General features: G+C 45.6%; 1 protein-coding gene across 1 annotated transcript in view; it reads left to right on the forward strand.

The window, feature by feature from the left end:
• The first annotated feature begins 1,752 nt into the window (after positions 1 to 1,752).
• Positions 1,753 to 13,629, forward strand: part of cdk12 (cyclin dependent kinase 12) — a 74,378-nt gene continuing 62,501 nt past the window's right edge. Inside the window, exon 1 of the mRNA XM_048560600.2 lies at positions 1,753 to 3,361. Coding sequence (XP_048416557.1) covers positions 2,301 to 3,361 — 1,061 coding nt within the window. The 5' untranslated portion in view covers positions 1,753 to 2,300. The remainder of the gene's footprint in view (positions 3,362 to 13,629) is intronic.

Consider the following 13,629-nt stretch of genomic DNA (forward strand, 5'->3'; position numbering starts at 1 on the left):
CCCTTGTTCGCTCCACACTGCCCTCCAACCCCACCACACCCGGCACCTTCCCCTGCAACCGCAGGAAATGCTACACTTGCCCCCACACCTCCTCCCTCACCCCTATCCCAGGCCCCAAGATGACATTCCACATTAAGCAGAGGTTCACCTGCACATCTGCCAATGTGATATACTGTATCCATTGTACCCGGTGTGGCTTCCTCTACATTGGGGAAACCAAGCGGAGGCTTGGGGACCGCTTTGCAGAACACCTCCACTCGGTTTGCAATAAACAACTGCACCTCCCAGTCGCAAACCATTTCCACTCCCCCTCCCATTCTTCAGACGACATGTCCATCCTGGGCCTCTTACAGTGCCACAACGATGCCACCCGAAGGTTGCAGGAACAGCAACTCATATTCCGCCTGGGAACCCTGCAGCCATATGGTATCAATGTGGACTTCACCAGTTTCATAATCTCCCCTTCCCCTACTGCATTCCTAAACCAGCCCAGTTCGTCCCCTCCCCCCACTGCACCACACAACCAGCCCAGCTCTTCCCCCCCATCCACTGCATCCCAAAACCATTCCAACCTGTCTCTGCCTCCCTAACCGGTTCTTCCTCTCACCCATCCCTTCCTCCCACCTCAAGCCGCACCTCCATCTCCTACCTACTAACCCACCCCCTTGACCTGTCCGTCTTCCCTGGACTGACCTATCCCCTCCCTACCTCCCCACCTATACTCTCCTCTCCACCTATCTTCTTTTCTCTCCATCTTTGGTCCGCCTCCCCCTCTCTCCCTATTTATTCCAGTTCCCTCTCCCCATCCCCTTCTCTGATGAAGGGTCTAGGCCGAAAACGTCGGCTTTTATGCTCCTGAGATGCTGCTTGGCCTGCTGTGTTCATCCAGCCTCACATTTTATTATCTGTGGAAAAGCTCAGCAGGTCCAGCATCACCTGTGAAGATAAAATCAAAGTTAACATCTCAGGTCCAGTGACCATTGCAAACAGAAGTTCTGAGAAGAATGTGGTAATGGTAACTGCAGATGCTGGAGAATCCAAGATAATAAAATGTGAGGCTGGATGAACACAGCAGGCCCATTCTGAGAAGAATGTTCCCAGGAAGTGTCGCTGGACCTGAAACTTTAACTCAGGCTTTTTCTTCACAGGTGCTGCCAGACCTGCTGAGCTTTTCCAGCAACTTCTGTTTTTGTTCCTGATTGACAGCATCTGCAGTTCTTTTGGTTTTTAAAATGTCAGAGAGCACGTGTGGTTATAATGGGGCAAACGGCCTCCTGCAATTCTGATTATAAATAAACATTGTTGCTTGACCTCCTCGTGCATTTCCTGTTATTGGTTTTGCAATTATAATTTGAAGCAGCAGTGATGGTATTTATATCTAAACTGCTGCCCCAATGGGCCTCAGGGACATTGCATTCATCCAGAAAAGTTTAGAGAAAAATTTAACATATTCCTGCAGTAATTACACCGCCGCCAATCGGCCAAATCGTGACATTACAGTGGACAGCGCCCTCCAGTACACATGGGGAAGTAGAGCGCCACCACGAGTTAGGAAAGAGGTACTGCAGCCCCACTGTATACCGCTCGCGCTCACGAGGGGCCACTACAACCACGCAGAGCGCCCTCCTGTGTCCAGGAGGAGTTACTGCCATCGCTCACTGCGCCACACAGTGTCCAGAAGGGGTACTACAGCAACACAGCGCGCCCTCTTGCGGTTTGGTGAGAGAAGTGGGCGGTCCGGAAGTAGATGTTTGACCTCTGGAGGTTCTGAGTTTCCGGCGAAGCGATACTGAAGCCGCAATGGCGTCGGTGTTTTCAAAGCTGAGGGCAGGCTGCTGCCAGTAATCCGCCTCCATCGGCCTGAGTATCGGCCAGAGCAGGCTCAAGGGTTTCTAACCTTGTTGCAGAATGTCTTATAAACACGCTGATAGAGCCATTTGCTGTGAATCAAAGCGATATTACTGATAAAAACTTAGATACCAGATACAAGTTTTTTACGTTCGCTAATCCAATATTCTGGACTCCAACTGAACTCAAAACGAAATAAAATAAGTTTTTAATGTTTGGAAACGGCGTCTATCCTGTAAAAACTATCTTCAGGAGCCAAAACATTGCCAAGAAAATCCAAGCCCCAGTTCTTGTGCCTTAAAGTAAAGACCTGAAGTTGCTGTCAGTGGCAGCCCAGCAGAGTAAAGATTATGGAAGAAAAGGAACATTTGGGGTGAATGTTCAGACAGACGATCAGGATCAGGGCCGCCTTCAGCACACTTTCACTTTAATTTTCTTGTTTTTTTTGTGGGATGCCGGGCTCGGAGAGAGCCGGGACTAAGGCGGATGGAAGCAGTGGCCTGGGCTCCCTGCAGCCTGGCCCCAGCAGCGGCAGAGAGCGGCGCAAAGCAGCGTCCAGGCACAAGCGACACCGAACCAAGCACAGCAGGGACTCGCCGGGGGCGGCCACACAGACACCACTCACCAAGGTGAAGTCTTTGGTCGAGTACGATGACATCAGCTCGGAATCGGACACTTTCTCCGAGGTCACCGTCCGTTCCGAACGGAGAGAGAAAGAGGACCGGGTGAGTTCAGACAAAGCGGTCAAAGTTCACAAACATCACCACCATCACACACACAAACGGGTTAAGGAGCACCATAAGATGAAGGAGGCTGAACGGGTTAAAGATCGAGGGAGAAGGCCAGAATCTGGCAAGTCCAGGAGTAGCAGAGAAAGGACTTCTTCCAAAAGGCAGGTGATGGAGGATGAAGACAGTGGGAAGAAAGAGCGAACGTCGCCTCTCTCAAAGCACAGCAGCAAGGAGTCAAAATCTGCTAAATCGTACAAAGAGAGAGCAAAGAAAGAGGAGCGGTCAACACACAAGGAAAGAACTAAGAGTCAAAAGAAAAATAAGGAGACACCACGAGGCTATCGAACGTCTCCCAGTCCAAAAAAGAAAAGTGGGAGCCCAAGACGCAAGCATTCTTCAAGTCCAAATAGGGAAGACAGCCCCATTGGGCCATATGGCAAAGGATATGATGCCAGTCCTGTTTATAGGTCACGGACTTCTAGTAATTATGATGGTTACTGGCGAAGTCCTGGTGATTCCAGCCGGAAACAATCGGCCAGCCCCCCCTATTATGGTTCCAGGGAGCCCACAGCCTACCAAAGTGGTTATAACATGAGATCACCAAGTCCTTACGGCAGGAGACAACGGTCTTCAAGCCCCTACAGCAGGCATCGATCCCCCAGCTACGACAGACACAGCAGCTCGTATGACTACAGTGGAAGGTCGCCAAGTCCATACAGCAGGAGACGCTCAGTAAGCCCATACAGCACCAGGCGGTCGTTCAGTCAGAGCCCATTGGCCAGGTACAGTTTAAACTTTACTTATTTCTTAAGGTGCAAAACAGTACTGTGAGCTCATATTAGTGTATTGCTGTGTGAAATGTTTTATCTGTTTATAGTATGAGAGGGTTGGGAGTCAGAGAAGGGGTATTTGACAACTTTAAGCCCCCTTAGCCAATAGGTCACAACCAGGGAATGAGACAGCACAGCACTTCCTGAATGGCAGCTTTCAGGCCTAGTTCTGAGTCTTGCTTCAGACTTGCTACTTGGAGGCAGCAGTTTCTGTTCACTTTAATAAGACAGGGGCAACTTGAGGTGGTGGGAAGTTGATAGTGAATTAAGGATTTATTTTAGGGAAAGTGTTGAATGATTTAGTTTTGTTCAGACAGTTTGAGTGGCTCTGACATCAGGTTCATAATGACCCTCTGCTCCTCGGACTGTTCCAAATCTGGCAGCAGGAGGATATGGGAAATGCCTGAATAACTGTTGGCTGTAAGGCTGAGTGCTGGAGTTTACAGAAGGAGCTATTCTGAGAAATGATCCAAATTGGAGAGCAAAGTTGGAATGTAAGGGGCCCTGGTGAAAACAGTGTGGTGAAGGCTTACATGATGAGATCCTTCTGCAGCCCAGTGCTAATGATCAGCTGTGTGAATGCCAGGAATCGAGCCAGAGTATGGGCACACTTCAGCTATTGTCACCTCCACGTTTCCGTGGGCTAGGCCTAAATATTCACAAGGGGAAGTGGCAGGGTTCCATACATGATGGGGAGTTCCGCACAGATTGTGTACACGACAAGGCCCCAGTACATCATGAGGGTCCTACAGGTGAGGGGTCACTACCCAACCGAGCAATGATGTTAAGCTATAACTTAGCCAGTTATGCCTTTTCTCTTAATTGCTTCAGTTCTTGTGGATGCTGCAAAGGACACCACACTCCCCAGATACTCATTTAGTCACCTGACACCTGTATTTACAAGCACTTTCTGTAATATCACAAACCTGTGTACAAATAACAAGTGTTGAGGCTGTCAGTATGAACCAATTTACCTGGAAGTGAATACAGGCTTTAGCAAAGAGCAGAATGAGGGTAAATGCTGCTGGAGGTAAAAATCTTGATTGTAAACATTGAAATGAAGACATTGGCATCAGAGGAGCAGGAAAGCTGACGTTTCAGGCCTAGACCCTTCTTCAGAAATCTGCTCCTGTTTCCTGTTCCTATGACACTGCTTGGCCTGCAGTGTTCATCCAGCTCTACACCTTGTTATCTCAGGTTCTCCACCAACTGCAGTTCCTATTAGCTCTGAAACATCCTTGTAAATCTTTTCTGAACCCTTTTTGAGTGTCACAACATTCTTCCTGTAGCAGGGAAAGCAGATCTGAATGCAGTATTCCAAAGTGGCCTAACCGATGTCCTGTACAGTCATAACGTGACCTCCCAATTCTATACTCAATGCACTGACCAATAAAGGCAAGCCTACTAAATGCCAAATTGTGGTTCAAACTGAAGTGAGATTGAAACCAAAGTTGAACTTATCCTTTGGCCTGGTTCACTGATGACTGATCATCCTTTGTTGCTCTCCTTCATCCTCCAAGATTGCCCCAGTTTCTGACTGATGGATATGCGTCACAGATGAGTGGGTCCATGAACACTGCTTATTTGGCTTGTTTCTGGGCTCTGGAGGGATTACCCTCCAGCTCTGATTGATAATATCGGGGATGGTCTGCTTTAGAACATGAGAACTAGCAGTAGGGAGTGGGCAGTTCAGCTCCTTGAGCCTGCTCCACCGTTCAGTATGATCATGGCTGATTTCATCTTGGCCTTAGCTCCACTTTGCTGTCTACTCCCCAGAGTCCTTTAACCCATTACTAAATAAGGATCTATTTCCTCCTTAAATTTACTCAGTGTCCTGGTATTTACCACACTTTGGGTTAGTGAATTCCACAGATTCACAACCCTTTGAGGGAAGTATTTTTTCCTCATCTCTGTTTTAAATTTGTTATCCTTTACCCGAAAACAGTGACTTGTTCTAGATTGCCCTATATGGGAAAATATCCTCTCTGTGACTTTTGTCAATCCCCTTTGGCATCTTATAAACCTCAATTAGACTTCCTCCCATTCTTTTAAACTCCAGAGAGTGTACTGACCTAAACTGCTCAATCTCTCTTCGTAAAAGACAAACCTCACTTCTATGGAATCAATCTAATGAATTTCCTCTGAACTGCCTCCAATGAACTACACCCCTGCTCGAATAAGGGGATGAGAACTGTTTTCTGTGTTCCGGGTACGGTGTCACTAATGCCTTGTACAGTTGCAGCAACACTTCTCTACATTTTTACTCTATTCCTTTAACAATAAATGCTAAAATTCCATTTGCCTTCCTTATTTACTTGCTGCATATTAGTTTTTTGTAATTTATGTGCAAGGAGACCCAAATCCCTCTGTACAGAAGCACTGTGAAGTTTTTCTTCATGTAGACAATAATTTACCTTTCTTTTCTTCCAACAAAAATGGACAACCTCTCACTTACCAACTAAACTTTATCTGCCAATTCTTGGCCAATACCATATGCATTGCTTCTTTATTCCAATTTCCATTCTCACCCATCTTAATGTCTTCTGCAAATTTGTCTATAGTACTTTCTATCCCTCCATCCAAGCCATTAGTTTGGAGCATGACCACACATTCACCATTTTGGCCAGCTTTCTGTCTCAGGAAAGCTGATTAATTTGTTCATTTTGTACAGGCTGTTCAAAAGGGGTGCCATTCTTTTAACTTGAGCAATGTCCATGAGCAGATGATTCTGGATATTGGTTCTGAGAAGGGTTCAGGAAATTAGGATAATTTTTATAGAATCCCTACAGTGTGGAAATAGGCCCTTCGGCCCAAAAAGTGTACACTGATCCTCAGAGCATCCCACCCAGACCCATTCCGCTATAACCCACCTAATCTACACACCCCTGGACACTATGGGTAATTTAGCATGGCCAATCCACCTAGCTTGCATATCTTTGGACTGTGGGAGGAAACCAGAGCACCCAGAGGAAACCCACGCAGACACGGAGAGAATGTGCAAACTTCACACAGATAGTTGTATGAGAGCAGAATCGAACCCAGGGCCCTGGTGTTGTGAGGCAGCAGTGCTGACTACTGAGCAGAGATTTTGAGATGGTGTCATTGACGTCATGAAGAAACTGCTCTAACAAACTTTGGTGTGAGCAAGGTTGAAATCTAAGGGATACATTAATCTGGGGAAGGGAAGAGTGAGAAAGAATTTGAGAAGTTCTTTCAGCCAAAGAAGTCTTGTGTAACTGAACTGATCTCAGACAACACTGAGTGTTTCTGGAGAAAGATTTTGAAGTATATGGGGTAAAGGTATGTGAGTACAGTTTCGGGATTTGGGAAGAAAGTGGGTTTAAAAGATGTTAGTGGGGTCGAGGGATATGATGGGTAGATGAGTGAATGGAGCTGCGGGATTGTTACCTACTGGGGTTTGGTGGTGTGGGTTTTGGAACATATCAAAATTGTTTAATGAAACTGACCCATTACCCAGCAACATGGTAACTGCAGTCCTTGTGATTGAAATCTGATGGTCAACTTTTTAGGCAGATTTTTCAGCCTTTGTTGAGGGATGGCCTGGACCCCATCACTTTCTTCAGTTTGCCTGACATTTTTTACTCAATGAGCAGAAATGTACTGTGATTAATAGTAATATTTATCCGTCTTTAATATAACAAAATACCCCGAAATGTTTTGTAGAGGTGTTAGGAAGGGGTATTTATACTGAATCTCATAAGGCATATTTAAAATGGTGGCCAAAGGTTGGTGAAAGAGAGAAGTGTTAAGCATCTTAAGGAAGAAAGAGTCACGAGAGCTTGGGGAATGAGTTTCAGCTGTGTGCATCTATGCAGTAAGGCTTGGCCATCATAGAGCGATCAAAATTCGGGATACTCGAGACCAGAATTATAGATTCATAAAGGTTGAGGGATTGTGGGGCTGGAAGGGAATTTGTAAAATGGTAGAAATGAGGCCTTAGGGGAGTTTTGCAAAAAAAGATCCCTTTGTCAGTCAGTGAAGACAGGTTGATGGATGAACAAGCCTCAGTGTACGTCAAGATGTGCATTAGAAATTTGAATGATCTCCGATTTATGGAGAGTGGATAGGGGGATGTTGAGCAGGAAAGTATTTGTCAAATCTAAAGGTGACAAACGATTGAATGATGGCATCTGCAGCAAATGACCAGAGGAAGGGGAGAACAAGTTAATGTCATGGAGGTAGTTAGTGATGACATGAGTATGTAATTAGAAACTGACCTCAAGGGTTCAGTTTTGACACCTGGTTGCAAATTATTGGTTCAGCATCATACAGTTGACAGGGATAAAGTTAAAGTTTGTAACAGGGAGTGAGGACAATGGCTTTGATCTTCCCAGTATTTAGGTAGAGGATTAATTTTTGCTCTTCCAGTCAATGAATGGTATTCAAGCAGTTTAGTTGAGAACCATAGGGGAGATGGTGATGTCAGTGTGGTACTGACAGTGTAAGTGTGAATACTGATATTTTAATTTCAGATTGTGTCACCCAGGGACAAATTATGGGTGAGAAAAAGAGAACAGTTCCTGATTGATAATAAAGCAAGAACAGGAAGCGAAACATTGCCAGTGATTCTCAACTTGCTAGCAGTTAGATATGAAAGGAATGAGGTGAGAACAGTTCCAGCCAGCTGGACAACAGTCAAAAAGTGTTGGGACAAGGATGATATGTCATCATGGCAAAAGCTGCAGGTAGGTTGAGAACAATGAGAAAACATGACTTACCCTTGTGACAGTCACACCGAATGTCATTTGTGACTTTGTGATAGATAGCAGGATGGTGAACTGGAAAAGGTGGATGTAAATTTGGGAGGAGTCAAACACTCAGACAGGCTGAAGATTAAGTGTAAAAGTGCAATATTACATGGAAAGACTGAACCATTGCATACAGTCCGGGAGTCACAGAGTTATGCAGCATGGAAACAGACCCTTTGATCCAATTCCTTCATACCAACCAGGTATCCTAAACTGATCTAGTCCTGTTTGCCAGCATTTGGCCCATATCCCTCTAACTCTTCATAATCACATACCAATCCAGATGCTTTTTAAATGCTGTAATTGTACCAGCCTCCACTACTTCCTCTGGCAGCTCCTTCCATACATGCACCACCCTCAGTGAAAAATACCTATGCTTTGTTCAACCCTACGCTGGGAAGAGACCTTGGCTATTCATCTTGTCCATGCTACTCATGATTTTATAAACCTCTGTAAGGTCACCCCTCAGCCTCCAACACTCCAGGGGAAAAAGCCCAGAACTATTCAGCCTCTCCTACACCTCAAACCCTCCAATACCAGCAACATCCTTGTAAATCTTTTCTGAACCCTTTCATATTTAAGGAAAATTGAACACAGTATTCCAAACGTGATCTCACCAATGTCCTGTACAGCTGCAACATGACATCCCAACTCCTATACTCCATGCACTGACCAATGAAGGCAAGCGTACCAAACAGCTTCTTTGCCACCATGTCTACCTGCAGTTCCATTTTCAAGGAAAAATGAACCTGCACCCCAAGGTCTCTTTGTTCGGCAACACTCCCCAGGGCCCTATCATTAAGTCTATAAGTCCTGTCCTGATTTGCATCACCAAAATTCAACATTTCACATTTATTTAATTTAACTTCCATCTGCCACTTCATGGCCCATTGGCCCAAAATGATCAAGCTGCTATTGTGCTCTGAGATGACTTTTTTCACTGTCCATTATGCCACAATTTTGGTGTCATCTGAAAACTTACATACCATTACCTCCGACATTCATTTATATAATTGATGAAAAGCAGTGGACCCAGCACCAAACCTTACATCACACCGCTAGTCACAGGCTTCCATTCTGAAAAGCAACCCTCCACCCTCTGTCTCCTACCTTCAAGCCAATTTGATATCCAGTTGGCTAGCTCCTCCTGGATTCACTGTGATCTAACCTTGCTAACCAGTCTACCATGTGGTACGCTGTCAAATGCCTTGCTGAAATCCATATAGGCAATGTCTACCACTCTGCCTTCATCAATCTTTTTTGTCATTTCTTCAGTAAACGCAATCAAATTAGTGAGACATGATTTCCCACTTCAACTTCGCTGATGTCAAGCTCACTGGTCTATAGCTCCCTAGCTTTCCTTATCATCTTTCTTAAATATTGGGACCACATTAGCCATCCTCCAGTCTCTGTCACCTCACCTGTGGCTTTCGCTCTCAGCAAGGGACCCAGCAAAGTTCCCACAAAATTCTTGGATACACCTGATCAGGTCTTGGGGATTTATCCATCTTTATGTGTATTAAGATGTTCAGTACCTACTGTTCTGTAATATGGACACTTTTGAGGATAACACTTTATTTTTCAATGTTCTGTAGTCCTGACCACCAACTCCATCCTTCCCCTGGTTGCTGTCTAATGCTGATCCAGACTGTTTGCAACCACACTTTTTTTCATATTGCGTTGAACATTTAATACCACTTCCTCTCCATCACACCTCTGTGTGATCATATTTTCCACCCCTACCTCAGCTCATTTGCTGCTGAGGTTCTCATCTACACCTTGGCGATTTTCAGACTTGCCAATTCCAAAGATTTCCTCCTCCACTTCCTACCAGCCTCCTGTGTTGCATCATCTTGGAATGACAGACCACAGTAAAGTTATCCTATTTGTCCCATACCCCTACACTTTCTTGAAAACCTTGTAAATTTTCTTCTGTTTGTATTCATCCAATTCTTGAGCTGAAATTTCTTGAAAAATTCAATAGGTCTGGCATCATCGGTGGAGAGAAAACAGAGTTAACATTTCGGGTCCAATCACTCATGTTCAGAACTTAAGCATTCTAGATCCGATTGAGTATGTGAAAATCGAACTTCTTGTCACTGATCCTACTGTCACTGAAGACACTTTTTACTTTATCAGAATTTTTCATGATTTTGAACGCATCTGTTAACTCCCCTCTGAAGCATCTCTTTTCAGAGAAGAATGATCTCAGCTTTTCCAGTCTGTCCACATGCACTACACCATTCTATTAAATCTCCTCTGCACCCTCATGAAGACGTTGACATCCTTTCGAAAGAGTGGCAGCCAGAATTGGACAGAATTCTCCAGCTGAAGCCAAACCAATGTTTTATAAAGAGATAGTGGGAACTGCCACTAAAGGGGGAGGCCATGGGCACCCGCATGGGCCCCAGCTATGCCTGCCTCTTTGAAGGTTACGTTGAACAGTCTGTCTTCTGCACCTACACAGGCCCCAAACCCAACCTCTTCCTCCGGTACATTGATGACTGTATCGGCGCCGCCTCTTGCTCTCCAGAGGAGCTCGAACAGTTCATCCACTTCACCAACACCTTCCACCCCAACCTTCAGTTCACCTGGGCCATCTCCAGCACATCCCTCACCTTCCTGGACCTCTCAGTCTCCGTCTCAGGCAACCAGCTTGTAACTGATGTCCATTTCAAGCCCACCGACTCCCACAGCTACCTAGAATACACCTCCCACCCACCCTCCTGCAAAAATTCCATCCCCTATTCCCAATTCCTCCGCCTCCGCCGCATCTGCTCCCAGGATGAGGCATTCCCCTCCCGCACATCCCAGATGTCCAAGTTCTTCAAGGACCGCAACTTTCCCCCCACAGTGATCGAGAACGCCCTTGACCACGTCTCCCGCATTTCCTGCAACACATCCCTCACACCCCGCCCCCGCCACAACCGCCCTAAGAGGATCCCCCTCGTTCTCACACACCACCCCACCAACCTCCGGATACAACGCATCATCCTCCGACACTTCCGCCATCTACAATCCGACCCCACCACCCAAGACATTTTTCCATCCCCACCCCTGTCTGCTTTCCGGAGAGACCACTCTCTCCGTGACACCCTTGTTCGCTCCACACTGCCCTCCAACCCCACCACACCCAGCACCTTCCCCTGCAACCGCAGGAAATGCTACACTTCCATACATGCACCACCCATCTCTCCATCTTCGGTCCGCCTCCCCCTCTCTCCCTATTTATTCCAGTTCCCTCTCCCCATCCCCCTCTCTGATGAAGGGTCTAGGCCCGAAACGTCAGCTTTTGTGCTCCTGAGATGCTGCTGGAAACTTAGTCATCAAGTAATTAAGAGACAGAGATTAATATATTTCTGGTTAATAATGGCATCAAGCAAGGGATACTATGAAAATATGACATTAAGGTAGATGATCTAGAATGGTGGCAGCAAGTTCTTGGGACTGAATGATCTACCCCCTTATCCTGCATTCCTCAGCAGAAATGCAGAATATTTCTTAAGTGGTGTGAAATTGGAAAGGCTGGGTGTCACTGAAAGCTGTATGTAGTTGCAGCAAGCAATTAGGAAGGTAAATAGTGTATTGGCCTTCATCACAAGGGGTTTTGAGTAAACAAACAAAGGTGTCTTGCTGCAACTGTATAACATCTTCATCTCAAATATTCCCTAAAGTTTTTTTTGTGGGGGGGGAGGAGGAGGAGGAGGAGGAGAGAAACCACTTGCCATACAGGGAAACAGAAGTTTAGATAATGGTGGGATTGTTTTGAGGAGAAAATAAGGAGACTAGGTCTGTATTCTGCAGCTTTTAGGTAATAAGGCCGTAGGACACAGGAAGAGAAATTCAGCCATTCAGCTCTGACATTCAATCATGGCCGATATGTTTTTCAACCCCGTTCTTCTGTTTTCTCCCCAGTGATTATCAAGAACCTACTTATCTTTGTCTTAAATATACTCAATGACCTGGCCTCCACAGTCCTCTGTGGCAGTGAATTCCACAGAATCATCACTCTCTAGCTGAAGAAGTTTCTCCATATTTCTGTTCTAAAAGGTCATCACTTCATACTATGGCTATGCCCTGGGGTCATACTTTCTGCTGCCAATGGAAACATCTTCCTGATGTCCACTCTTTCCAGTATTCTGTAATTTTCAATTAGATCCCCCTTCATCCTTCTATACTCCATTGCATATAGACCCAGAGACCTCAAATGTTCCTCACATATTAAGTGTTTCATTCTTGGGATCATTCTCGTGAACCTCCTCTGGACTCCAGGGCCAGTACATCTTTCCTGGGGTATGGGGCCCAAAATCACTCACAATACTCTAAATGTGATCTGACCAAAGTTTTATAAAGCTTCAGAAGTACATCCCTGCTTTTATATTCAAGTCCCCTTGAAATAAATGCCAACATTGTATTTGCCTTCCTAACTACCGACTCAACTCACAAGTTTACCTGAAGAAGATCTGGGACTAGAACTCCAAAGTCCCTTTGCACAGATTTCCGAATTATCTCCCCATTTAGAAAATACTCTATGCCTCTATTCTTCCTACTGTAGTGCATGACCTCACACTTTCCCATGTTGTATTCCATCGGCGACTTCTTTGCCCACTCTCCTAATGTGTCTAAATCTTTCTACAGCCTCCCCCAGCCTCCTCAATACTACCTGACCCTCCATCTATCTTTGGATCATCTGCAGACTTAGCCAGAATGCCCACAGTTCCTTCATCTGGATCATTAATGTACAAAGTGAAAAGCTGTGGTCCCAACACTGACGCTTGCGGAACACCACTAGTCACCGGCTTCCGTCCTGAGAAAGACCCTCTTAAACCCACTCTCTGCTTTCAGCCAAGTAGCCAATCTTCTATCCATGTCAGCACCTTACCTCTAAAACCACAGGTCCTTACCTTACTCAGCAGCCTCCTGTATGGCACCTTATTAAAGGACTTCTGGAAGTCCAGGTAGATGATATCCATTGGCTCTCCTTGGTCTAACCTGCTTGTTACTTGCTCAAAGAACTCTAACAGTTTACACAGGAATAATCTCCCCTTGATGAAACGATGCCGACTTTGCCCTATTTTACCAAGCACTTCCGAGTATTCAGAAATCTCACCCTTCACAATGGGCTGTAAAATCTTACCACAACAGAGGTCAGGCCAATTGGCCTGTGATTTCCTGTCTTTTGCCTTACTCCCTTCTTAAACTGTGGGGTGAGGGGGGTGTGGGTTACATTAGCAATTTTCCAGTCTTCTGGGAAGTTCCCTGACTGCAGTGATTCCTGAAAGATCACCATTAACACCTTCTCCTTGTGATGGCCACAATACTCACCTCTGCCGTCCCCCCACAACTCTCTTGAATTTGTTGATGAATGATGAAAATAATGATGAAAGATAACTTCATTGAAACTGAAGGGAATTGCAGAGGGTGAAGGGTGGATACAGTTAGGATGTTTCC

Source organism: Stegostoma tigrinum, chromosome 31, assembly GCF_030684315.1.
Source record: "Stegostoma tigrinum isolate sSteTig4 chromosome 31, sSteTig4.hap1, whole genome shotgun sequence".
In the NCBI taxonomy this organism is placed as follows: Eukaryota; Metazoa; Chordata; class Chondrichthyes; order Orectolobiformes; family Stegostomatidae; genus Stegostoma; species Stegostoma tigrinum.